General features: G+C 38.5%; 2 protein-coding genes across 4 annotated transcripts in view; one reads left to right on the top strand and one right to left on the bottom strand.

Moving 5' to 3' along the window:
* Positions 1-6,277, bottom strand: part of LOC306799989 (ATP-dependent translocase ABCB1-like) — a 47,882-nt gene extending 41,605 nt beyond the window's left edge. Inside the window, exon 1 of the mRNA XM_079301702.1 lies at positions 6,075-6,277. The gene's annotated coding sequence lies outside the window, so the exon portion shown is untranslated. The remainder of the gene's footprint in view (positions 1-6,074) is intronic.
* Positions 6,278-16,640: 10,363 nt separating this feature from the next.
* Positions 16,641-27,172, top strand: part of RUNDC3B (RUN domain containing 3B) — a 48,965-nt gene continuing 38,433 nt past the window's right edge. Inside the window, exons 1-2 of one of the 3 annotated variants that reach the window (XM_079301712.1) lie at positions 16,641-17,038; positions 23,270-23,385. In XM_079301712.1, coding sequence (XP_079157838.1) covers positions 16,935-17,038; positions 23,270-23,385 — 220 coding nt within the window. In that variant the 5' untranslated portion in view covers positions 16,641-16,934. The other 2 variants (XM_079301711.1, XM_079301713.1) reach the window with 2 other exon arrangements.

Genomic DNA, 27,172 nt, shown 5'->3' on the forward strand with positions numbered 1-27,172 from the left:
TCTACAGGCAATTAGATACAGTGCAGACACACGTTCACCAGCTCCAAACCTTTCAAACAAACATAACCATAGACAAAAAAGGTTCAATTCTGCTTCCAGAAACATCTGCCTTGTGCCATACCTCTGCCTCACACATTAACACTAATGATGCCTGACAACAATCCAGGGAGACTCATCAGGAAGATTCCAGTTATGATATCAAGATATGTCTGCTTGTGATTGTTTTGAAAGAACCAGTTCTAAAGAGACTGGAGGAAATAACTCTCTCACCATGCAGTACTTCAGCAACTAAGAAATCAGATTTCTCTATTTTGTGGCCAGCTACACTGTGGCTACAGTAACAGAAAAGGCAATGCAGTCTTTCTAGTGACTCAGATTAGATGCTCTAATGTCTGAATAATCTACCAGACTCTTCTCTTAATTCCTCATTTCCCGAATTCCATAAATTCATCATAAAATCATTAAAATGTATTTTCGTTGCAACGAAGTTTATAGTACTATCCACAGAGATTATCCTTGTTAAGAGAAGATCAACATTTTCCCATACACTTCCCACTGAAACTTGAATTTATTAGACTTTTGCCTTGCAAATCCAGATTTCAGGGTGTTTTTCTTATTTATTTTTTACTGATGTCTAAGTATAAACTCTGTGTAAAAGGTGACATAACACATTAAACAGTAATGCAATCAATGAAATTTAAGAAGTGGTAATCATGGCCAAACTCATATGAGTAATATTAGTAAATTCAGACTTTCTTGCCAAGAAACAGAAGAAAGCACCCATACACAATATTTAACTACTCAGCAAGCCTCAGAGGTCCTCCTCAATGTTTTTCCCCTTCCCTATGTAGACTGTGAAATGACAACATGATTTCCTACTTCCCAGACAGAATGGGAGATAAAAGCTGCAGGTCAGATCCAGAAGGAGTGGCAGGTGGCTCCCCAAAATTGATATTCCTGGGGACGTTTGAACCACAAGGCTTTGGACAGTATTGCAGCACCACACAAAGATAATTGAAGAAACAAAGTGATCTCTGCTCATATTCCAACTTCCTCACTCTTTGCACTCTAGACATCCTCCTTTCTGACTCAGCCCTGTGTCATGACCTCTGTACAGTTTACATTCTGCTTGCATGCAATGACACGTGACCCTGAGCGTCGTGATTCTAAATGTAATTCCTTGATTTCTTTTTATAGTCAACAATAAATCATGAATGATTAACAGCTCGCCTGATTGAATAAGGTGTTCAGAGTAGTTCTGCTTCCATATCACCACTCACTGAGAGCAAATGAGTTTGTTAGTATGGAAAATGTTCAGGAGGCAACTCTGAGCAGCTCATTCAAGCTGAGATACCTCCTACTGAAATAAGTCTACTTTCCTTGTAGTCATTGTCTGCACCTGGCACACAAGGAATGCTGTTCCACTAGAAATTAAAAAACCTAAGGCAAGTATCCTAAGGATGTAGAGATTCCCTGTGGGCAAGATATGCTTAAATGCTACTGAGATTCCTCAAAGCAAAAATGCTCAAAGATTCCTCAAAGAACCTCTGAGGTTCTTTGAATAGTCAGTACTATGAAGGACAAATGTAGAAAAGAGATCTTTTTTAAACTACCTCTGTTGAGTATCTATGGGACTTGGCATGCAAAAAAAGCCTTTTATCTAACCAATAGAGGAAAAATTCTGGCAGTGACTCCATGTCATGGGCCATTTGCAGAAGACATTATAGGATTTTCCATGGTGTCTGAGGATGGATATATTGCTAAATTATCCCACACCCTAAAGAAGACAGATGATTTCTGCAGTGATCACACATGGCTGACAATCAGTTCATGAAGACATCCACTGAGCTAGAAGTTATAAACAGGTGTAACCAGAACCAGACCAAGTCTTAGAATGAAACAGATTCCATGGTATGGTGCACATGAGGGAGGAAAAAGTATCTGCCTAGGTTATTGATGGAACACCTTGGCAAAACATTAGCAAAGAAATATGCTTATTATTGTTTGTGACAGGACCAGAAGAATTTCTCACACATGGATTGGATAATCTAATGTGTATTGAAATTGTATGTTTACAAGAACAAAAATTATTGAAATACAGTATTAAATTTTGTTCTAAAAATATATGTGAACAAAATCTCTTTCTGAATACTGGTGTGGTGCATTGTTTCACACAGTAGACTTACAACCTACCTTCCTAAAAGATTTCCACCTACATTCATATATCAAGTAAACAGAACTATCAAAGAGTGGTAGGTCTCTCAGGGAAAGCATGAGTACATGTTTCCTTAAAATGAAGCCTAAAAATGAAGCTAAATCCAAGTCATAATGAGTGCGTGGTCTTTTCATTGGGCATTGGATTGTGTCATTGTATTTAATTTGTTACAGAGTTCACCTTGCTCCATTAAATCCAGCATTAGAATTGACAATTTTCTCTGTTTTCCAAGAGGCTGACATTGGTCAGGCAGAATAATGCTTACTTCAAGATTTCATTGTAAAATGTTCCCCATAAACATTTTAACTCCAAGAACAGTAAAAGTTATTTCTTTTTATGTGCCACCCCTATGGTAGTCATCAAAACACCCTTTGTGCTGCCACAATATTCATAGTAGTGGCTATGCTGATAATGGTAAACTAAGTAAACTGATCTCCTCCCAACAGATAACACGGATACAGACAAGGACTTGATTGTCATGCCATGTCAGATGACTCATGCATACATTAGTGTTAAACCATGATAGGAAATAGAGGAAAAGAATAACTACATTACTCTGAAAATCCACTTTTTATTCATATATATTTAGATTAATACATGAAAAAAGAGGGGTGAATAACAGAAAAGGGAAAAAATATATGCATATCTTCTATATCAGGAAAATATGAGCAGAAATAATGGCAAATGTTATCAAAATGTTACCTCTGTTGTGCATCAGTTTTGATCTAGCTGATATTTGTCTCTCTTTGTACCTGGTTGTTTAAAAGTAGATTCTCAATTTCTGATTGCTAGGTTCACCTTATAGTTTCTGCACGAAATCATTTACTAACTTGAAGACACACCCTGAAACCTCTACTGCACAGATGGATTTCTGCACATTCAGAAAGCCATTTTACTTCAATATCTGTCACTCTGAAAACAGCTGTCAACATACAAGGATATAAGGCAAACTCAGACCATAACCATACTCAAAATTCAGGTTAAAGTCACCACAAAATAGGCTTTTATGATCGATCCAGTTATGCTGTTAAAACCAAAACAGTGGTAAAAAAAGAATGCACCTCACTGGTTACTCCTGCTTGGGTTGTGCTGCTCCTGAAATGTGGGAGATTATTATAACAACAGCAGCTGATCTGACTGCAGAGTGAGCATGAGCATTTGCTTAAAACTTGAAGCCCCTGAATTCAGAAACTTTTAATATGGGGATTTTGAGACCAAAGGATTAGCTTTCCTTAACTAATAAAGATTGCACAGCCTCATAATGGAGTTTATTTATCAGCTATACTGCAGGAAAAATTTCCTGTAAGAAACTAGTAGGTAGATGTCTCAGAACAGTTATCTGAGCAATGGCAAGAGACTTGACTAGCACCTAGTCTGATTCCACCTAGAATGCTATGAGATGGTAAAATACTGTGAATCCTGGAATAATTGTTGGTATTGGCATCTGGGAATGTATCTGACCAAATAGAACCATTGGCTTTCACGTAGCAGCAGTACAAGACTTAAGCTAGTAAGAGTAATTATCAGATCTGTGAATCAAGCACAGCTACAATGGGAAGAGTGCAAATTTGGCTTCAGCAAGTATGGACAAGGAAAACAGAAAAGGTAATGAAGGTGAGAAAGAATACAAGGAAATCCCAGTCCTGTGGATCTAATAAAAAGTCTACATACTGTAGACATTACAGACTGTAATTTTCAGAAATACAGAAATAGTCTTAAATGACCCACAGCCTTCATTTAAAATAACGATAAAAAGCAACAGAAAAGGAAAAACAGTCCTCACTGTGGGTTTAGCTCTTTATGTAAAAAAAAAGGTGGTAATGGCAACTGCAAAATATTCTTGGACAATATGATAAAAACTTCCTTTAGTGGACACCAATGAAATTGTGGGAAGGAAACATGGTAAAATTTGAGAAAAAGAGGCAAAGATTTGAGAAAATGGGAAAGAATACCTAAATTCCTTGCTGGCTCATTTTGCCAAGTAAATAAAAAATCCCGAGGAATGAAAACTACAAAACATAGTAGACTCCTCTCAGCAAAGCCCTCAGACATCATCTCTTCCCCTCAATAACAAAGACTAGGGAGACTCTGTTGTCCCCTTTCTCCTGGTCTAGTGGTAAAATTACAATATAACCAATGGAAATGGCCAGTAACAATATTAGTAATGGGTGGTCAAGGGAGGAACTTTAACTACCACTAGTGCCATGATGTTAATTGATACCATAGTGTCAATAACCACTCTTCAACAAACATTTGTTCCAGCTATAGCTCAAGAAAGAGGAAAAATGATAAAACTTACTGCATTATATGCATGAAAGGATGTTCAAGTATCTGTATTAAGATCTTTGCCTGCAATTAAATAGCTGCCAAGTTCAGGACTCTCCTTCTCCTGTTCCTTCAGGAGTGGGAGGATCCCTTTTAGGAACACCAGGGAATTATTGGCACAGTCTTGTTGAAACAAAATGGATTAGCTGCAGATTTTGCTACGGATGTTTGTGAAATTGGGCCTGACCAGTGGGAGGTGAGGGTGGAGTGATTCCTGCAAGTCATTGATGCTTTGTTATTAAGAATCCGGAGGAAGTAAAAACAGTGGATATTTGGGTAACAGAATTTCCTCAAGTTTTCTGTGTCTTTAATTTTAAATGGGAAAAAATAGAAATTGTGCTTTAATGGCAGAGGAAGAACTCCAATCCACCACCAACAAGTTTACTGGAAAGCAAGATCTTAGTACAGAGACCTATTATTTTAACATCCCATTTGTCCAGGGTTAAAAGCAAAGAAAAAAAGCTAAAATTGAGATTTTAAGACTTAAATATCTCAAGTTGTTTGTATGCCTGAGATTTGTGTGACATTAAGCATAATATTTGACAGTTATTTTGTTACTGATTTAGCCAGAGCTTTCTCTGCAACTCCACTAACAGAGCAGAGTTGGTAACAGCAAACATTTAGCTGTGAGAGAAAGTAATATTGTTTTATCCACATTCCTCAAGACTTTCAAATCAAATGTATCACATATGCATGAAATTACTATCACAATGTATTACGTCATACCATACATGAATGATATGTCAGTACATGGAAATTTGAAAGTTTGGGAATATACTCAAGAAGTAGCCAGCATTACTCAAAACACAGGCTTCAAAGCTCATCATGACAAAACTCAGGTACAATCTAAAGTGCAATATTCAGTAATAATTTTAGGTTTATTAGGAGAAGGAATAGTGATGCTGGCATCAGCAAAAGATAGAACTGATTATGAGAGTCCATGCATGTAAAAAATTGTATCTTTTTCACTTTTGCAGCTGCTTACATTTTTGTGGAAATCACATTTGCAGAAATGAGTAAACCACTAATCAAATTAGTGAAGAAATCTCAGAAAACAGAATGGAAAGACAAAAAAGAAGTAAAGCTGCACTAGTTCAAATGCTGGCATTTAGATGCACATTACTGTAAGCTGTTTCATGTTCAGCTGGCCACTACCGATCTACACAGTGCTGTTTAAAGAACACAGAAATAAAAGGGTTTTGCTTCGAGATTCTTAAGATTTGTTGGAAAAAAACCCCTGTATTCTGTATAAAAGAGCAGGTTTAGCATTAGTATAGGCAATTAGCTTTGTGTATACATCACTAGAGGCTGCTTTGCAGTAGTCCATATCACACATTCCACTAAAGTACATATCACACATACTCCACTGAAGTATGTAATCAGTGGAAAAGTACAAACTGGATATATATCAAACCTAGGCTAGCAGGATGCACACTGGTTTTTATAAATAAGAGCTTTCTGTAGAATAAAGCAAGACTTTATAACTAGCTCTGTAGGGTTTCTAACCGATAGAAAGAACACAAATGCACTTTACCTGTTTATGTGTCTCTCACTGGATAAAAGCTCCGTTACTGACTTCGTGCCACAGGTTATTCAGTGTGGTTCACAAATGGCTCCAGCTTGTATCAAAAGTATGGAAAATTCTCTGTTAGATATGTTGGGAAAAATAAAAAGAGCTGTCTGCTTTCACTCTGCACAAACAACAGAACCACAAGCTCTGCTAATGATGTTAAAAGAGAAACCCAAAGGAAATGACCTATACTTACTTTCAGACCGGATACATCAAGCTTTAACTATTTGGCTACCAAAGTAGAATACAAATTACCTACAAACACAGAATGGAAATCTGGTAGCCTCTCCATCATGCAAAGGAAATCCTGAACATAGGTTACTAAAAGCAGAGAGAAAAAAAAAATACAGGTCATGTAAAAGCCTACCAAAAAGAAACATATAGAGGTAGCAATCTTGGAATAGTCAGGCACACACTCTTGTCAAGGTTGTGGTAGTCCCAGTAGATTTGACATTGGAAGAAATGGAAGAAATGTCAAACCCAGCTGGCAAACAAACCAAAGAAAATCATAGAAAGCAAGGTAGAAAAAGATAGAGCAACTTTACAACATGGAAATGAGGAAATTGAGGGGTGACTATTATAGAAGCTGGTAGACACGTGATGCATAGACAGGGTAGTGTGGCCAGATAAAAAGCACTTGTACATAATGAGCACTTTAAATAGATTTGGTTTTAGGTGCATGAGCAGTATAATGTAGAGGGTGCTTGAATGCAAAAGAAAGTATTAGAAGGTAGCTAGTTGCCCAAACATGAAGACACATGGGCACATAATTGCTTCGTTTGTGCTGTGGTGAATACCCCCACGAGGAAAAATATAAAATTAAAACATTGGAAAATTCATGAACCATTTTTGCCGTGGTTTAATTCCAGATGGCAACTAAATGCCACACAGCCACTCACTCTCTGCCCAGTGCAATGGGGAGCAGAACAGAAAAAAGTAAAAATTGGTGGGTTATGTAGGAAAAGCTTAATAACTGAAGCAAAGTAAAATACAACAACAACAATAATGAAAGAGAGAGATAGAGAGAGGGAGATAAAACCCAGGAGAAATTAGTGACGCACGAGATACTTGCTCACCACTCACTAAATGATACTCAGCCCGTCCCTGAGCTGTGATCTGCTCCTTGCAGCCATCTCCCCCAGCTTATACAATGTTCTGTGGTAGGAAATATTCCTCTGGCCATCTCAGGTCAGCTGTGCTGACTGGGCTCCCCCTGCCTCCAGCTTCTTGTGCAGCTCTTCACTGGCAGAACATGAGACACTAAAAAGTCCTTGACTTAGGATAAGCACTACTTAGCAACAGCCAAAACATCAGCGAGAGACACCAGAAGAAAATGAACTCTATCCTAGCTGAACCCAGGACAACAGGCTAGGGTACAAACAGACCACACCAGAATTGGTGGGGTCCCACCTTAGTCCCACACACCATGCAAAGTGGGAGTAAGCATGTAATCCTAATTCTGGACTCACTGACAAAGTGGGTTGAGGTAATTTACTCAATAAATAATTGACTAAAGAAAGCTATAGCCAGGTGTACCACCATGAAGGCATTTGTCATTGTATTTTCCAGATGCAATTTAAAGCAATAAATTTATTTGAGACAAGGAACATACATTCCAGGGAAAATCATCAAGGAATTATATGAAAACCTGTGTAAAAAAGAAAGGTTCCATGTTGCTATGAACTTCAAGGTAAATTGAACAGCCCAATAAGACTATAAAAATAGCACTAAACCAAAAGGTGAAAAATTACAGAAAGGTTTGGGATATTGCATCATCTTTCATTGTAAGGACCTGTGAGCCACAGCTTTTCCCAATTTCATGTGATTTAGAGCTATGCCTGGGAGAAAAAAAGTCTGCGTAATGTTTTAACTGAAGAATGGCTACTATCCCTATCTAAACACACAGAAAGAGATTAATGTTGCTATAGCAACTCAGATGGGAAGGAATGCTCAATGCATGAGTAAACAAACAAGAATGAACCACTACTTTGCAGAATGGCAAGGAGGATGGAAAATGATGTGGCATATTTTCCACACAAGTTTACAGTCTAAACTGTAAATGGGATGAACTAGCTCCACTTATAAACAAAGCAGGATCTTATGTATATCAAGATAAACCCATAAATGGAAAACAGCCTAAATAGTTCCAGTTTCGATTTTAATTAGGGCAAGGTAAATAAGCTAACAAAAGCAAGAATGCTATGTTATAAATGTTGCTGTCAAACTTCAAGAGTACATAAGGGAAGTCTCACCACAATTATTGCCAGCAGAAAAGGTTTTAAAAGAGCAGCATAAATTAATTATTAAGTTTTGTCTAAGTGAAGTTTGCCTGGTTTTATTTTTAGTATTAGGTTCAAAATTCTGAATATTTGCTTGCATAACATGGGAAGTAGTAAGCACCCTGTTCTTTATTCATAATAGACCTTACCTTATCTGTAGTGACAGTGGAAAACCCTTTAGTGCCAAAGACAATGAGAACATTAGATATATGTCTACATTATTTTAAAGTTGTGGGAAACAAATATGAGGGCCAAACAACAGCATCTGTATGTTCCACAGTGCCAAAAATAATCTTGTGATTTTAACAAATGTCTCTGATTTTAAGGCAATGTCTCATGGGTGATTGAAGCAACACACAAACGTAACTTGCACATTTTATTTCTATTTACTTGGAGAAAAATCAAAGTAATGCACAACAATTGTGATGGAACGTTGACCATCTCAGCAACTGAAATATGAGTGGAAAACACCAGAGACAGAGTTTCTTAAACTAAGAAAACCAGAAGTGAAGTAAACAAATGGTGAAAACCAGAAGTGAAGTAGAAACCAAAATTAAAAACAAAAAAAAGGAGGCCAAATGTTTACCTCACAGTATTTTGTTCTCAGTGTGGTTAACTTTTTAAACCAAAGATTCCACTTGAGAGAAACTTCAAAATTTATGTATACAATAACTACACAGTATCAAAAAATTAATTGGAGTGCATGTAGCTGTGAACAAAGCATTTACTCTGACTTTTTTAAAGCAGAAGGATATACTGCTTTTATTAAAGGGTCATTGCAACAGTGACCCAGAAATGGATTTTGTGTGATTTAGTACAACAAACCAAGAATTTTCATGGATACCATTTTAGTGGGAGTAGAAATTGTGACTGGGATTTTGAACACTCTTATGTAGAAGCTTTGACTTGTGAGTTATCAAAACTGGACCATATTATAAGCAACATTCAAACCCCATGGAATAAAATATACATATAAATAAATAATTGAATATTATTTACCTGAGATATAACAATGACACAAGGGAATAGAAATATGGATAGGAGTAGCAAAAATAATAGTTTTACAGATAAAAAGGCACTGGGAGTAGCAAGTGCTATTAACATTGTAAAACTACTAATATCAGTAGACTTTTTAAGCAGTAATCACCAACACACACATTATAGGACAATCAGAGTGTAGGATAGCTGAAGTATTAGTTATTGAAATGGAATAGAGCTGTAATTTTGGAAGAAATGAAGGCCAAGATCCTTTACTGAAGAAGATTTAGAGATGACTGTAAAATAGCACACACACAACTTTCATTGCTATTGCCTGAGGAGATATATCAGTCACTGCATAGAAGGTAAGGGGCATTACTGATGGGCTGTTAACAGATTCAGAAAGGTATGCAAGAAACAGGGTTACAGCCACTGAGTCCTGTCCCACAGAAATGCAGTCTGAAGAAGGCTCCACAATGGAAACAGAGTATTGCACCTACAATAGCAGTAGCTAGTGCAGATCCAAATAGTTAATGATTCTAGGATCTATAATACTGTGGGAGCCCAGGGCATACCCCTAGCTTCCTTGGGGGTCTCAAAACCCCCCTGGCAAGGGTCTCAAAGCCTCCTGAGTGAGACCCTAGTGTCACAGGCACTGAATTCTAACCCCTGAGGGAAATTACAAACCCAGAGGGAATGGAAACAAGCTACCAAAATTAGTAAAGTGTAAATTAGACTTTTAGAAAGTAGATAAATAGAATTTTTGGAATGTTTATAATAAGGGACACGTGGCCAAGATGGAGAATTTGGGGGGTGGACACCTTTTCCTCCTTCTTCTCCCTGTCATCCATGTTGGGTGACACGTTGGCACTCTTAGATTGGATGGAGTCAAGGCTGGACCATTTAATAAAATTGCACTGTATTGGGAAAATTTTGTAAACATGTAATATGTAATACAAACTATATAAGATAAGCCCTGCCTTCACCAGGCAGATTCCACCATGGATGCCAGGCTGAGCAGACCCTGCTGGCCAGGCAAAAAGTCCCTGAGATAAGAAATAATAAACAATTCTTGGAACAAGGGAAAACCATGTCCAGCAATCTCTCTTCAGCTGCTTCGGGAAAAACCAGGGTTTGAACCACTTCATCTCCCTCTGGGGTGATCTCGGGGCAAAGGAGAAACCTCAGACTGGGACATAATGCCAGATACAGATACACATAATTGTTTCTTTGTATTTCAGTAAAAATTGTCAGAAGATTGTGCTCTGTATAGAGAAAGAAGTATGCAATTTTTCTCATCCATATAATTGGGGAAACATTTGCAATGTTCACCTACATTATAATATGCAGAACATCAGCATCCTGGAGCTAACTGGAATCTTTATAATAAAAACATTAAGGAATCACAGAAAACTGAGCAAGTAGCTAAAAAAAAGCCCAAAACTCATGAGTGGGGATCAAGCAGTGAAAGGACTTACTGCTTCAGAGAATCAACAGCCACTAAGATCATGAAAGAATGAAGAAACCTTGAATCTACTATGGTAATTTTAGAGGACTAAAAAGTCCTCCTTTAGAGTCAAGCCCTGTTACAAGAATCCAATATTTTAGCCATGAATCATTAACTGTGTGTTCACTAGATGTCTTTTTGTTACAGCTTGCAGTATGTCTTGAAGTGTGACAGAAGACCTGTGGCTATCTGGTGCTATACAATTGCTAAAGACCTACATGGATTTTGCAAGACAGTTACAAGACAAAAGCAAAGTGACAGTGCACTTTCTTGCTCTGAGGCAGTACCTAGCCTTGAGCCAGCAGAGTGTGAGACTGTGGGTTCAGAATCATAGAATCACAGAATGGTCGAGGCTGGAAGGTCATTTGCTCCAACCTCTCTGTTCACACAAGGTCCCCTAGAGCAATACTCAGTATTGCATCTAGATAGTTTATGAATAGGTGGCTTCCCTTCCAGGGAAGGAGACTCCACAACCATTCTGGGAAACTGTTCCAATGCTCAGTCACCATCACAGTAAAGAAGCTCTTCCTCATATTTAAGGTGCGATTTCCTATGCATTGTTTTCTCCCCTTTGCCTCTTGTCCTATAGCTTGGAACCACTGAGAAGAGCCTGGTCCATCCTCTTGATCCCCTCCCTTCAGATGTTCATAAACACTGGTGAGGTCTCCTTTCAGCTGCTTCTTTTTGAGGATGAACAGATGCAGTTCCCCCAGCCTTTCCTTGTAAGAAAGATGCTCCTGTCCCTCAATCTTTATTCTCCTCTGATGGACCCACCCCAGAAGCTCATTTTTCCCTTGTACTGATGAACCCAGAACTGGACACAGCACTCCAGGTAAGGCTTCACCAGGGCTGAGTAGAGGGGCAGGATCATCTCCCTGGACCTGCTGGCAATGCTCTTCCTAAAGCCCCCAGGATACCATTGGCCTGCAAGGCCACAAGGGCACTGCTGGCTCGTGGACACCTTGTTGTCCACCAGGACCCCCAGGTCCTTCTCCTCTCAGCAGGTCAGCTCCAGGCTGGTGTGTGGGGTTATTCTTCCCCAGGTACAGGACCCTGCATTTGTCTTGGCTGAATTTCAAAAGGCTCTGCTCTGCCAATCCCTCCAGCCAGTCAAGGTCCCTCTGAAGGGCTGCACAGCGCTCCGGGGCATCAGACACTCCTCAGCTTTGTGTCATCAGTGAACTTGCTGAGGAGGCATCTGTCCCTTTATCCAAGTAACTGATGAACAAGTTAAACAATTCCCGTATTGAACCTTGGGGGACATCACTAGTGACAGTCCAACTAGACCCTGTGCCACTGCTCAAAAACCTCAGAGACCTGCCATACAGACAGGTCTCAATCCACCTCACCCTCCACTCATCCAACCCACTCTTCCTGAGCTTGCAAGGCATGGGGAATTAACAAGAAGCTTGCCAAGAAAGAAGATTTCTTTAAGTAGGTGTCCTAAGCCCAACATAATAAATATTTGCTTGCCTTGAACCCAGACAGAAATACAATAAAACCAGCAAACCCAGCAACAACAAACTATCATTTTGTAACATGTCTAATCATACAAGTAATATGGAACCACAGAGGGGCAGAGACTTGGGCATGCTTTCATAAAAGTGATACATTGCAAAAAGGGATATATTGCCCCTGGTTGTATAGGAAAATCACGTCAAGGTTTGAATTGCACACCTGTGAAGAAAAAAGATCTTAACTTACATTTTTTATTTATATTACTGATCAAATGAGGCCATCAAGTGGCAATGTAAATATTTTAAGTCACAAAGGAAAAGTGTAATAAGTTTTAATAACGTAACTTTAGAATATATGAAAAGAATAATCAAGAGAAATGATCAAATTTTATGTGGCATGGCATAAAGCATTAATCTCATTTATCTTGCAAGTAATCTCAAAAGCATAACTTTCAAAACCTATTTGTCTTCAAATATTGCTTTGTTACTCATTTCAGGCAAGCAACTTTAAACCAACTTGCAACAAGTTTTAATACTCATAGATTGAAATTTACCTTTCCAATCCGAGATCACAAACATGCTTCATATTTCAGTGTTTCATATTAGTTTTTCTTGGCCAACTCTACTATGATGATATAATTTTGTAAAATTATAATCTTAAACAAAAAAAGGTTTTGTTCTTATACTCCTTCTGTTCTGACTGACACCCAAGTATGCTCAAAAAAGGCATATGGTACTCTGCTTTTCTCAATTCCCTTCACTCTTTCCACAGAACTAAGTATCAGCAGTATGCCAAAAAATGAAAGTGGCTGGAATTCCATCTTCTAACATGCCCTCAAACCTTTCTTTTAAAGGCTACTGTACAGATTTTCTAAGACATAAGGACAAGCAATAATGTTAAAGCACAAGGTCTGCAAATAATCTGAAAAATTGACCCATTCTGAGAATTCTTGTAGGAATGAGTAATTTGGAAAAGTTCAACTACAACTCCAAATTATACCTATCATGTTTCAATACAAAGATGTCAGTAAATCAGATATTCTTAGATACCCAGATATGCTGCCAATTAAAAAAAAAAAAAAAAAAAAAAAAAAAAAAAGCCCAGCAAAGCAAAAAATAAGCCCAAATTATTTCAAACCACAAAATTTAAAAGAGCAAGCATGTATGCCTCCTACATATATAGAGTCACAGAACTGTTAGGGTTGGAAAGAGCCTCTGGAGACCATTTTGTCCAAATCCCTGCCAAGACAGGGTCACCAGGAGACCAGGTGTCTCTTGGTGTCTCACCAAGAGACAGGAACATGTCCAGAAGAGTTTTGAATGTCTCTGGAGAGGGACACTCCTTGACCTCCTGCCTTGGGCAGCCTGTGGCAGTGCTCTGCTGCTCTTAACATAGAGAAGGTTCTTTCTTATGTTGAGGTGAAACTTCTTATGTTTTAGTAATGATTCATACACAAAGCTAGGCAGCTAATTGGAATCAGGAGATGTGTTCTGAACCATTAGTATACTCAAAATTACCCTAAAGTGCAATAGTAAAATATATCACATTTCACACCAATTTGTGTTTTTCTCCTAACTGATGAGTCTTATGTGATAGCTTGAGATCAGCTTCATTTTCTCCTACCATAAATGACAATACAGTGCCAACTTGTGGATTAATCCTGGTCAGCAGCTAAGACCCACAGAGCCACTTACTCACTTCTGCTCAGTGGGATGGGAGAGAGAATTGTACCGCCAGAAAAGGAGCAAAAACTCCTGGGCTGAGTTAAAGACAGTTTAATAAGTGAAGCAAAGCAGAGTATGCAATAAAAGCAAAATAAGGAATACAGTTACTGCTTCCCATCAACAGGCAAATCTTCAGCCATTTCCAGGAAAACAGGAGCAGTTACTTGAGAAGACAAATGGTGTAACTCAAATGTCCCTGCTTCTTCTTTCTCTCCCTGAGTTTTATCACTGGACATAATGCAATATGATATGGAACAACCCTTTTATAAATTGGAATCAGTTGTCCTGGATGTGCTTCTTACACACCTCTGGTGTTTAAACATTTTTGTATCAAGAATTTTTCCCAATATTCTGTCCTTTGTTGCAGCTTCTGGCAATTGCCCCTTGTCCATTTGCTCTGCACTCCTCAGAAAAGCCTCTTCCTCTATCCTCCCATTGGTTAATTGAAGGTAGTAAGATTTTTCCCTTAATCTATTTTTCTTACAGAGAGGCTTTAAAAATTCAAGACTTACCAGAGTAAATTTCCTGATAAACTTATTGAGCTTTCTGAAGCAGCTGATGATATTCAAATTGCTATTTTTTATTCTTTTGAAGTCTTCTAAAACCTTTTTACATTTTCTGCTTTGATAAGACAGTACTGGAAGATAACCTATATTTGAAAGAAAGCAACAATTTTTAAGGAAATTCATTTACTTGAGGACTAAAACCTATTAATATTGAAACTTAACGCTTGGTCCAGCAGATAAGTCTAACAATCTTAAATCTCTTTCAAGTATAAAAATAAAAACTTGCAGTTTCTTGGAAAAAGGTAGAGGAGAAAAATGAGAAGATACTTCTGGTTTTGATATATGTACAGAAGTTCTCCTGGTTTTTGTTGGTTTATTCTCTTGGGGTTTTTTGTTTTGTTTTGTGTTGATTTTGTTTTCCTTAAATATTAGTAATTTCAGGCTTTTAATTTCTGAGATGTAACAAGTAACACATGCAACATTTCCCCTTGATAGTCTGAAAGAAAAAGTAAAGAACAGCTTGTTTCAATCTTGCACTAGTAGAACCATTTAAAATCAATTTTAAAAGTATTACTCTTGATTCCAATGTAGGAAAGGATATCCTCCTTCAGATTTACCTGTGCCTCTATTTCTTTATAATGTTTGTGGAGCAGAGAGAAAGAGAGGCAGAAACAAAATTCACCTTATAGTGAATTTGAATGGCAATATGCTTGGGAAAAAATCCACTCAAACACAGAAGAAGCTTTACTTTAGAGAAGGCAGAACAGTTAACTTAGCATTTCATACCAAGTTCAATGAAGATAAAGACTAGGTCAAATTTAGTCAGTTACATGTTGAGTGAGGTAAGAATACAGTATATCATGTAATATATGATGATCTTGGAAGTTTTGGTAAATGCTAATATTTGAATCAATTTAAGAGATATCATCTGATGAAAAAAGTTTATATGCTACTACATTTGAAAAAAATAGCCTCTGAATGGTAATCCATTTATAAACTTATGCCAACATAATTCCTCTTCATGTAACACAATTGTGCTGGACACAGTTTTTGTTTGACGGGAACTGTCAGAAATAGCTTCATATCTGCAAGGGATATTCTCCAAAGAAACCATAATCTCCAAAGAAACCATAAGTGGGGATTTGCATGTCAGTGAATAGAAATTTTTGTGTTTCATTAATAGGAATGGGTAGGGAATTTAACAGACACATTTAGGAGTATTATGTACGTAACTCAGTAGAATGAAGAGTGGTGCCAAAATTTATTTCACGATTCACCCTCATGGCAAACAAAGTTTGTAAATAAAACATTATTTTCTTGGGCTGAAAGGCAACTTCCTCCCATAAAGGAAGCAAATCAAATTAATCCATACAGTTTCACACAGTTTCTACACAGCCAAATCTACTCCTTCACAGCCCCAAACCACAATTAGTTTACTGCTAGGCTTTCTTCTGAAGTGTTCTATCTTCCTGTCTTCCTGTGACATGAACTTCATGCAACTCTGCATCTTGATTCCAAGGCAAAACTCTCTAGCCAGAGCTCTTCCAAGCAGTAGTTCAGAGCTGGGCCAGATATACTTTGGTGGCAAGTGTATTCCCAATGCATTCCCGTATTCCCACAGGCACGGCCTGTAAAGCTTAAATATTTCATAAAGCATTGTCCGGCACTGCAACAAACTGCCCAGGGAGGTGATGGAGTCCTGTCCTGGAGCAGTTCAAGAACCCATGTGGTGGTGTTCAGTCAGAGGCTGGACTCCAGGATCTCAGAGGTTTTTCCCAGTCTTAACGATCCTGCGATTCTATAGTTTTAATAAACGACTGACAGCATTTCAAACTCTAAAATCTACAACCAGGTAAGTTCTCACATTCTAGACGCCAACGAGCTAAGAAGGGAAAGAACTGATAACAATTAAAGGAAGACCACAATTTTACAGACGCTTGGAGACCTGCAGGGCTCCCTCAGGGTTCCGATCGCCGCCGCCACCCACGCCCGCCTCAGGTGCGGCCCCCCCGCCCCGCCGGAGCGCGCCCCCGGCCCTCGGGAGCGCCGCCAGGCGGCGCCGCGCCCCCCGCGCGCTGATTGGCTGGCGGCGCCGGCGCTCTGCGGCGCTGTGGCCGCCCGGCTGCCGGGAGCGGGGGGGCCGAGCCGCCCCCGCCGCGGGGACCCCGCGCATCCCCGCACGACCCGCCGCGGCCTCGGGCGCTTCGGGACCGGGCAGCGGGAGGAGGAGCGGGGACAGCACGGGAGCCTCCTCATCCGCTTCCTTCTCGTCCGCGTGCGGCGGCGGCAGGCGCAGCATCCTGGAGAGCGGGAGGCCGGGAACAAAGGCTCCGCGCCCGCCCCGGCGGCTGCACCTGCCCTGCCCAGCGGAGATGGCGTCCCTCGGCTTAGGGGGGCTCAACGTCTCCGCCCGGAGGAAAAGCGTCCCGTCCCGCAACGCCGCGGTGGAGAGGCGGAACTTGATCACGGTGTGCAGGTGAGCTCCGGGCCGGGGCCCTTCCCCGCCCGAGCGGACCGTCCGGCCTCGCTGCCGCCGCAGCCCGCGGGGCCCGTCCCGCCCCGCACGGGTGGGTCGGGCAGGAGCGCGGCTCCCGCCGCAGCCCTCTGTCCGGGGCAGGGAGGCCGGTGCCGGCCCCCGCGGGGTAGGGCAGCCTCCTCCATCCATCCTGACTCAGCTCCTGCGGGAGCGTTCGCTGGAGGGTGTTCGGGCGAGGGGCTCGCCGGGCAGTGCCGGTGCTGGGGGCGTCGAATGGCCTCTTCTGGGGCGGGGGATGAGAGGATTGTTCTCGGCACCGTGCTTGCGTTCTCGGGCAAAAGGCGGTGCGGGAGCAAGGCAGGGCAGGTTGAGCGCTCGACTCGTGCGGGCACAGCTGGTGTAGCTGCCCTTCAATTGTCGCGGTCCGGCCGCGGGTCGGTTCGGAGTTAATGTGATGGGATGAGAGTTAATGGGATGGGATGGGATGTGTCGGGAGGAAGAGGATGGAGCCGCCGCGGAGGCCGCTGACCGTGTGCTCCTGCCAGCGCGCCGGTGCCGCAGGAGCATCCCGGAGAGGCTGCGCTCCGGGATATTTTTATCTACGAAATCTAGATCAGGAGATCTGCAGTACTAGAGCTACTGTATTCAAATGCGTTATCTATTTTTTTTTAAATTTTTTTTATTAGAGCATCTTAGTGCTGAGCTTATGCAAGGTTAACAACAGTTCCCATGACGTTCAGTTTCAGCGTTTCCACTGCTGTCACTGTGGAATTCATGCAGCATTTCCAGGTGTGCAGCAGTGACCTGTAACGTCACAGCAAACTTTTAAATACGTGGCTATGCTGGTAGCAATAGCTCCATTCGGTCGTTTGTTTCAATTGCTTCATTTTGAAGTTATTAAAGTAATTTGAATATTATGTGGGAAAGGTCCTCAACAGATTATGCTATAATTTTAGTTTTAGCAAATCTTACTAAAGTGCCAGGACAATTATTAGATAATTTGTACCATCATCACTTAATGCTGCAGAAGAATTTTTAAAAACCCATAGAACCTCATTTTTCCACTTTTTTTTTCTTTTATGGTATACTGTTAGCAGGTTTTACAAAGTATGACTATCATTCATCTCATGTATTTTCTTCAGTATTCCTTCAAGCCACAGTATCTGTGTTTGAGTAGCATCAGTGCTATTCTGTCTTTTCCTGGGCTTGTATGCATGTCTCTGCCTGTAAAAAAGATACACAACAACAACAACAACAAAATTGAAAGTTTTTTTATCAACCTTGCTAAAGCAGCTTAAATAATAGAAAAAGAAGTTTTCAGTTTCACTGTTTTTACAGAGATGCAGGTATTGCCAATCTGTGTACTCAGGAAAACACCAGTTTTATCAAGTAATTACACTACTGTGCAGCATATAAACAGTCCTTTTTAAAGGAATATATTGTTTTCTGCAGAACTTGTTATTTTTTTTTCTGAATCCTACTTGAGCAGAACTCATCTGTACTCTGTGCTGTTACATTGTTTTTGGTTTATTTGATGTTCTTGTCCTGAAGTTGAAATGATGATGTAATGTATTTTAAAATACTTAGAAATTCAGGGAATTCAGGTAAACACATATAAAACAAAGAACTACTTCAGAAACTGCTTGAGATTGGTGTATTTTTATTATTTTCAGTAAAACGACTTAATTTTGCTTTATCTTAACAAGATGTGAAGCTCTCAGTTTGTGAATACACATTAAAATTTGGAAAGAATGTTGAGGAAAAAGGATTTGCTTTAATATGATGTATGAACATGTACCTATATTTTTTGCCAGTATAAGAGTAAATGGCTGAAATATTTCTGTGCTTTACTGTAGTTATTACATATTTGCTATTATAGAAAAGTGTTACTTGTTAGGAATAGCCAAGTTAGTATTGAAAAGAGTAAAATAATAGTCCTTTCCAATCAGAATTCTATGAAAATAAGAAATTGTTCTGGTAAAAAGTAACTCCAGTCAATTGATTTAATCAAATTTGGATGGTATGGCATACTCCCCAGTGAAAGGGAAAGATCACAAGGAAGATACTCTTCTGAGTTACCATCTGTTAACAGTCTCTGGTAATTTAATGAATTATTTTTGTCAAAGCTTCAATTTACCATATTTTTACTTAATAGTTTTACCAGACTTTAGGGTTTTCATCTTTTCTTACAGTGATGATGTCTTAACTCCTCCTGCTAATGCGGATAGTTTCTTATATTTACGGTTTTGGGAGGAACAGATTTTTTCCACTGAAATGTTGAGTGTCACTGTAACCATGGAAAGTGACATAGATACTTAAGTTCCATAAACCAATTGCATGTGAAAATGCATGGCTGTGGTTTTGTAACTGCACAGCTATGATTTAAATTGGAATAATTCTCAGGAACTTTTTTTGTTTGAGTACGTAATGCATGTTCTAAGCTTTGTCTCTCCTTACATCTTTTCCCTTAAGTTTGATCCCTTTCATTTTCCAGTAAGTGACACTGAGATTTTTTTACTAGTTACAGATTGTTCAACTTTTTTTAATCTAATCTTCAATTCATAGGATTCATAGATCAAATATCCATACAGATACAGGACAACTGAGACAGGTCTCCAAAGTGACATTTGTAGCTTAAATGCAGAATATTAGCACAGAATTAAACAACTATTAGGAAATATGTTTTTAAGGTTGGAGAATGCTACTGTTTCTACATCTTCTTTTTACTCAAACAAGAGTAGATTAGTGACAGAGAAAAATGTGTAATAATCCAGAAACTTCAGAGTTCATGAAGGTCATTTAGAAACACTGATATTGGAATCTGTCCGATGGCAGTTACTATATTAATAAAAAAAAAAAAACCAACAAAAAACAAACCCCCCAAAAGTCAGGGAGTAAAAGTTGTGGCAATAACACAATGGGAAATGTTGGATAAAAGACTTTATTTTAAAAAGTCTTGAAGCAACAGATATTAAGCAACAGAAGCTACATTAGTCATCTGCTCTTACAGTTGACTTGGAAGTTAACCTCTGACTTGCTCTGGAGTGCAGTGCTGCTGTGGCAGCCCAGTGGAGAAAAGATGGAATGAGGTGGTGCTTGGGCTCTTTTCTCAGGTAGCAAGTGGCAGGATGAGAGGAAAAAGCCTCAAGTTGCACCAGGGAGGTTTACACTGAGTATTCAGAGAAATTTCTTTGCAGAAAGAGTGGTCAGACATTGGAACAGAATGCCCAGGGAAGTGGTAGGATCACCGTTCCCAGAAGTGTTCCCAGAAAATGTGGATGTGACACTTGGGGACGTGGTTTACTGGTGGACTTGACACTGCTAATGGTTGGACTCCATGATCATAAAGATCTCCAACCTTAGAGATTCTGTGACGATGGGAGCAATACAGAGAAGCCAAGGAAACAGTTCTAGCTATTTGGATATTTTTTCTTCATAGCTCTTATGTATTTCAGACCTGATCTTTTGTTTCTTGACTTTCAGTCTCCATGTGGCTCCACATAGCTGTGCAACAGTGTGGACTTCATGGTCTGGGGACAATACACTGGAAACAACTTCTATGACTGGGGAGAATAGCTTACTTAGCTATTCTTACAACAGCCTTTTTCAAAGGCATAACTTCCATATACCTTTAATCCTTTTTCCAATATACATGGTAAACATGGTGAAGTATGGATATGTAATATGTAAAACGTGCTCATGACTTTTAACTTGCACTTTAATATATGTTTGCCTCTTTGTAGCATTTGGAGGAAAAAAGAGATAACACACAAGTATTTGCCTAAGATTTTTTAAATCTCAAAAAAAGTATTTCTAGTGAGCCAAATTTTGCTTGGTAGTGCTGTTATCTTCCTGGTCTATGGAAGTACATACTTGCACTCCCTGTGTGTTCTCCTAAGAGCAAATTTAACTAAACTTGACTATAAAGGTTTAGGCTTTTGGTGAAAGGGTAGACAGATGAAAATTAACATTTCTTATGTAATATAAGCACTTAAAAAGAACACCATTTTGATGATGAGCTCTTTTATAATCAGACCCTAGGTATATAAAAATTTTTGTTTCCTTAAATACTAGCTTTTTTTCCCCTTCAGTTGAGTTGCCGAATGCTTTAAAATTAAAAAACAAACAAAACCAAAAAAGCTTATTTCTGATTTTTAGAGGTGTTTGTGAAATTGTTCTTAAGGGTTTCTTCTTGAATACATCTCCACTTCTGAATAGATATCCCATACAATATTAATTAATGAGCTTTCAAGTATGACATTGAATACAGGAAAAATAGACATAGCTTTATATTGTACTCTACTTGTTTTTGCAGGTTATGGGTGATCATATCTCTGAGTTTTAAGAAGATATTCCTATATCCAGGGCAGTACATCACACTGCTAACTCACTGTTTATCTTGTGTATGGATCTGTGAGCAATGTGCTGCACCCTATCTTTTTCAGACCTGCATGGTGTGGGAGGACTCATCTTGTTACAGTTAATATTAGCTTAGTCATGGCATTGCTATAGGCATTTGTGTTTCAAAATGAAGGTGTTTTTTTTTTTCTTAATAAAAAGTTTCTCATCTCTGATATAGCTTTGAGGAAGTAATAAGTTCTGCCATTAGAGGAGTCAATAGCAGTTAACTGGTGGGCATGCATGTCTCTCACTTACTGAAAATTGGTTAAAAACATGGAGGAGTTCAAAACTGAGTCATAATTTGGCACTGCAGGAGAAGCTTCCTCCTCCACCCTAATTCACTCCTAATTCCTGTTCTGCTAAAAACACTAAAACAATAGAAGCCTGCAGGAAAGGTAAAATAGTCTTTATTCAGAAGCTTACTGAGTAAAACATAATTGAGTGGAAACTCTTGAGCTATGTGTCAAATCAGTTTGAGCAAATTGGTTTTGTGCATCAGAAGGCTGTGCTGACTCCACTAAGGAGTTACTTCAGTAGTAGGGAGCATTTCAAAATAGTACTGGTGTAAGGAGCTTCATTCCTATTCATGCCTATAATGCTGTGCTGCTTCTTCAGCTGAGCCATAGAAGTGCTTGTGTTGAGGTGCTGTAAAGGATATTTTTTTATGGATGTATCTATATTTAAGAGGCACTTCTCCCCTTCTTTCCAGTACTGAAAATCTAGAACAGTTCATAGTGAGTGCCATAAAAAGTAGAACTGGCAAAACTGAGGAAGCCTGTGCTCTCTCAAATGCAGAATCTGGGAGAAGCAGGCAGAGTGAGAACATCCTGAGTTGGTACTGTTAACATTTGGGTGTTGTGAAAACTATCTCCTCAGGCTGTAGTATGGCTCTATTAATACAAATATTGTTGCAAAAAAACATAGTAAATGCTTCAGAGTTAATACTTTTAAGTTTGAGAACATGTGAAATTTGTCTTGAAACTGAAAACTGGAAGAACAAGTTGCAGAAAGGAAAATAAAAATGGATGATGACTAAAATTATGAAGCCAAAAGAAAAATAATTTTTCTCATATTTGTTGAGGTTTTAACTATCTTCTGAATAAGAATAAAAGTTTGTATAAATGTAGGTGTAACTATACACGGCAAACTGGCCAGCTGACTAGTTACATCTAGTAACAGTGACTTGATTCAGCCTTTCCAATTTTAATGCTAGATCATTGAAATGGAAAGCTTTTCTAGCATAGTAAGTAATGTAGTGCTCAATAAGGATTACTGCCATTCACAGGGAAATCAGCCTAAGTGAATGCAGAGTTAACAATGCATAAAAATTCATTGTTTTATAGTATGTCTAGATTATTTTTGCATTAGGAGGAAATTAGAGTGTTCTCTAATAATAGGATAAAGTTTATATTTCTGATTATTGGACATGGATTTTAGGAATAAAAGGAGCACTGACAAAATGTTAAGCAACAAATGGTTATGTTTAGGATTACAAAGAAAAACTGATGTTGGATCCTTTTGAGTGCTTGTTTTTCTACAGCTTCATTAAAATAGTTCAGAGAAAAGAAAAATAATTAGCTCATTTCTATGTGGAAAGGGTGGGGATTTTTGTTTTCTTTCTGATTTTGAGGCTTTATGCCTAAGATCAACCATGATAATTGCACTTCCACACTATATCTGAATATTTTGTTCCTGTTGCTCTGACTGAACTTGAAATCATCGTGGTGGGTTCTGGTTCCAAGCTCTTTTGGTTTATACAAACTATTGCTTTGCTATAGAGGACCACTAATTATTAATACAAATTATGATTGTCCCATATTTTTTCTCTAGGTTTTCAGTCAAGACTCTGATTGACCGTTCCTGTTTTGAAACTATTGATGATACTTCCCCTGAATTTAATAATTTTGCAGCCATTCTGGAGCAGATTCTAAGTCATCGACTCAAAGGTATGTCAGTTAACTTCCTTACTGGTCATCATTTTGCCATGAGAATTTGTTTGTACAACACCACTGTGCATCTGTACAAACTCTTTGATGCTGAATGAAAGCATTGGCTTTCTTTGTGTGTGTGTCTTATTGCTATTATCTTCCTGATTTTCTGCATTACTATGGAAAAGTGACAGCAATCATTTCTGTGAAACATTTTTCCAATGATCTTGTTGGAAGCCTTCTGGGCTGGTAATTAAGCAAGTGAATGTTGCCATGGTGCTGAGCTCTGTCTGCTTTTTCTGCTTTATGATAAGACTGTGTCCTAAGAGTCTAAAAGACAATTATGTTATCTGCTTCAATTGGAGCTACAGAGTGTATCTGGTGCTGCTCCATTTCTTTCTCCCTTCCTTGCTTTTGTTGCCTTCTTTTCCAGATACTGTTTTTAGCTCCTTTCATTCTATTGCCCCACCCCTTTAAGTGAAGCTGTTTTTTCTGCTGGAATGTCCTGAATTAGATTGCTTTTGAGAAAGGTCAGTTGTTGATTTTCTCCTTGTATAAAGTCAGAGGTCTGTTTGCATTTTCCAATTGTTCTAGAGGAAGCTGCTTTGCTCAGAGAACAGAGTGTGCTTTAGCAGTGGCAGTCACTAGAAGAGGACCTTGGAAGCGTCTTCTCATTTCTCAGTTCTGTGTACAGTTTCTGAAATGATTTGAAGATTATGAAGAACATAATCTAAATATAGATGTGTAATATGACAATCTACTCATTTTCATAGTTTTTAATATTCATAACCAAGCTTTATGAACAATACTGTGTGTAGGCTGACATTTGAATAGCACAATTACTACCTGCTGTGGTTCTGTCAGAAGAGGAAAAAAATGGTACACAGTATGGTAGAAGCATAGTGTTTGTCACATTGTGACAAAGATTTTTGGAGTGATTATGGGTACTTAGCAGCTTGACTCTGCAGGGAAATTGTTCTCTTTTCTCCTCCTCTTGCTTCAGCAATACTTGTGCAAAAGTCACTGTAATTTTTTTTTTTTATCAGCATTCTTTTGCTTCACAGTCTTTTATTCAGGACAGGCAGTACAGAGTAGCAGCCTTGGCAGGTTGACAAATGGAATTTGCAAGTAAAAAATAATTCCAAGTAAGAAATGGAGAAATTCAAATAGCTAAGTTTTTGTTTCAGTCTTCCACTTGTAATTGCTAGTATGATTTTCTAAGTTTGCAGAGTTAAAGTTACAGAAAAAGGTGGGAACTTGTGGATTGTGTTGCAAACAGAATGTTTTGGTAATAAGCTAGTTGACTGCATGTAATTTTTAAAGATTTTAAAATAATAAAATAGAAATTGAGGTAAGAAATGAATCATGATACTTCAAATTTTAAGAGGGTGTGTATTCTACAACTTGAGGCTTGAAAGAAATTGTATTTTATTGCTGGAATTGACTAATATATTCTGAATGCATACTTTGTGTGAGTAGGAATAGACTAGAAGCAGACTGGTGATTGCAGTGGGTTGTATAAAGTGTTTTGAAACTGGCAGAACTATTTGATGTGGTTGTCTATGGTAAGATAAATAGCTTCATTGTATCAGAGTTGTCAGGGTAATCTCATGGCAGTGTAGTTAAATGGATGATTCAGATTTGAGAGTTTAAGTGTATAGAATTTTACTTTCTTAAGGCCATGGCAAACAACAGTTCTTAATCTTTAGCTTCCTTTGGAGGTACTGGAAGGAAGAATAAAAAACACTCCAAAACTTATTTTATGTTATAAAGTATGAAGTTTACTTTTACTAGAAACCTCCTTTTACTGGTAACTCTTCTGACATTAAATTTATTTTATTTATAAGGTGCAAAGAATAGGCTTGATGGAACACTGGGACTGTTTCAGTTTTTGGTTTCATGCTTAATTAGGATCCAGATGAAAAAAATCTAAACCCAAAATGGCAGGAGAAGGATGGTTATTTTAAAGGGAAAAGAGTTCAGCTACAGGAATTAGAATATAACACTTTTTCTAAAACCATTGCAATTAAAAATTCTGTAGTAGTTGTCCAAGCATTATCTTCCTAGGTGTTCTAGAAAAAATGGTCATTGTAGAAACACAAGCACCATATAAAAGAGATTTTTGATAGAGGTACCTAATCTGATGTTCCTGGTAGCAAAAGGGTCATGAAATAGCATTTTTTATTTAAACACCATGGATGGTGTTGTTGGTTTGTTTTTCTACTCTCATTAAAAGATTAAGTTTTGGAAAGTTTTTAGAATGTCATCCAGTTCAAACTCTTGCTCAAAGTAAGGCTGTTACAGATTACTCATTAATTGTCCAGTTGTAATGTAAATCATGACTTTTCTTAAACTCAGTGCAGTTTGCTACAGATTTTTACTCCCCTCTGCCCAACTTAGACTTTGTGCTTACCTTTCTTGGCTGTGGTCTTCACAGGGTCCTGTAGTGAGCTAGATCAAGAAGTCAAACAGGCATGAAACTGATGACTTTCCCCATTAATGCGTTTTTTTAGCCCAATTGCTCATATTCTTAAGAATATTTTACATATGGGTATTTTCTTATTAGCAAAATGAGATTGGCAGAAACAAACCAGCTCACACAACAGAGGTCTGTAAATGCTGCTTGAATATATGTATCTGTTCATGTGATACAGAAGACTCAGAACATATGGCACTGAAATTGTTCCAACAAAGGTAACATAATGTACTATGGCACTACCTTACAGCTGCCAGTACTGCCAGTCACTATCAGTCAGGAATAAGCAGCTGTTGACAATAAAAGCAATCTGAATTGCCCTAAGGAAGAGAGAGTTTGAGCAAGATGTATTAACTGTTTTTTGGGGGACTGCCTTAAGCTCTAGAAAGTGGAGAGCTATTTCCCTGTACTGTGTAACACCACATGTGCAGGTTACCTGGTACTTCCTTCAAGTGCTGGATGTTTTGAGGAAGTAGAGTAGACCAAAGATTGTAATGAGGAGGATATAAGGCATATGTCTTTCTTGTCATTGGACTGTGCAGCATCCCTGCTGTCAGAATATGATGCTACTGGACAGGGCAGTTAAAAATCTTGAAAAGGGAGAAGAGTAGTAGTAACAGAAAAAGAAGATGAGTGACTAATTACTCTTTTATTTCTTCTTAGGAATAATCTCTGCTGTATTGTAAAACCATGCAAAAGCTTGTGTTACTCTGGGGGGATACAGGGACAATGTATTTGAAGGTCCAGATAAGAGCTATAGTCCTGAAAGGAATTTTACAAATTTGTGTAAAAATGTATGTGTGTTTGATAATCTTTAGAGCAAGGGAAATAATTTCTGGAGCCATTTTTTTCTCATGTAGTTGTTTGGAATTTTTTCCATTCTTGCCCATTCTGTCCTGGAGAGATGAAGCAGCATCTTCAAGTAGTAGTCATCTTCATGAAGTAGTCATCTGTGTGGTTTCTTGTTTTCATTTCTGGCTGCAGATTTTTCACGTATATTTCCTGTAAGTGTCTTTTTATCAGATCAGCTAAGTATGTACTGATAGTGCAGAAATGGTAGGACAACAAAAGTCTTCAGCAACTGCACTTGGGATTTGATCTCAGACATATCCAAGCTGATTTAAAACCTGAAGTAATTTCAAAGTGATGTGTATTTTGTCTTTACTATATAACTAGGTTGTATTTTTTTCTGCTTTTTCCTATCACTTTAAGTTAGTGTTAAGTGAGTTAGTATTGAAAAACATGAATTACTGTTGTAGATTTCTATGACCATCATCTCAAACATATCTCTGGAAACTGGTCTGGATGTATTTGCTGACTTATTATATT

Source organism: Erithacus rubecula (genome assembly GCF_903797595.1).
Source record: "Erithacus rubecula genome assembly, chromosome: 3".
In the NCBI taxonomy this organism is placed as follows: domain Eukaryota; kingdom Metazoa; phylum Chordata; class Aves; order Passeriformes; family Muscicapidae; genus Erithacus; species Erithacus rubecula.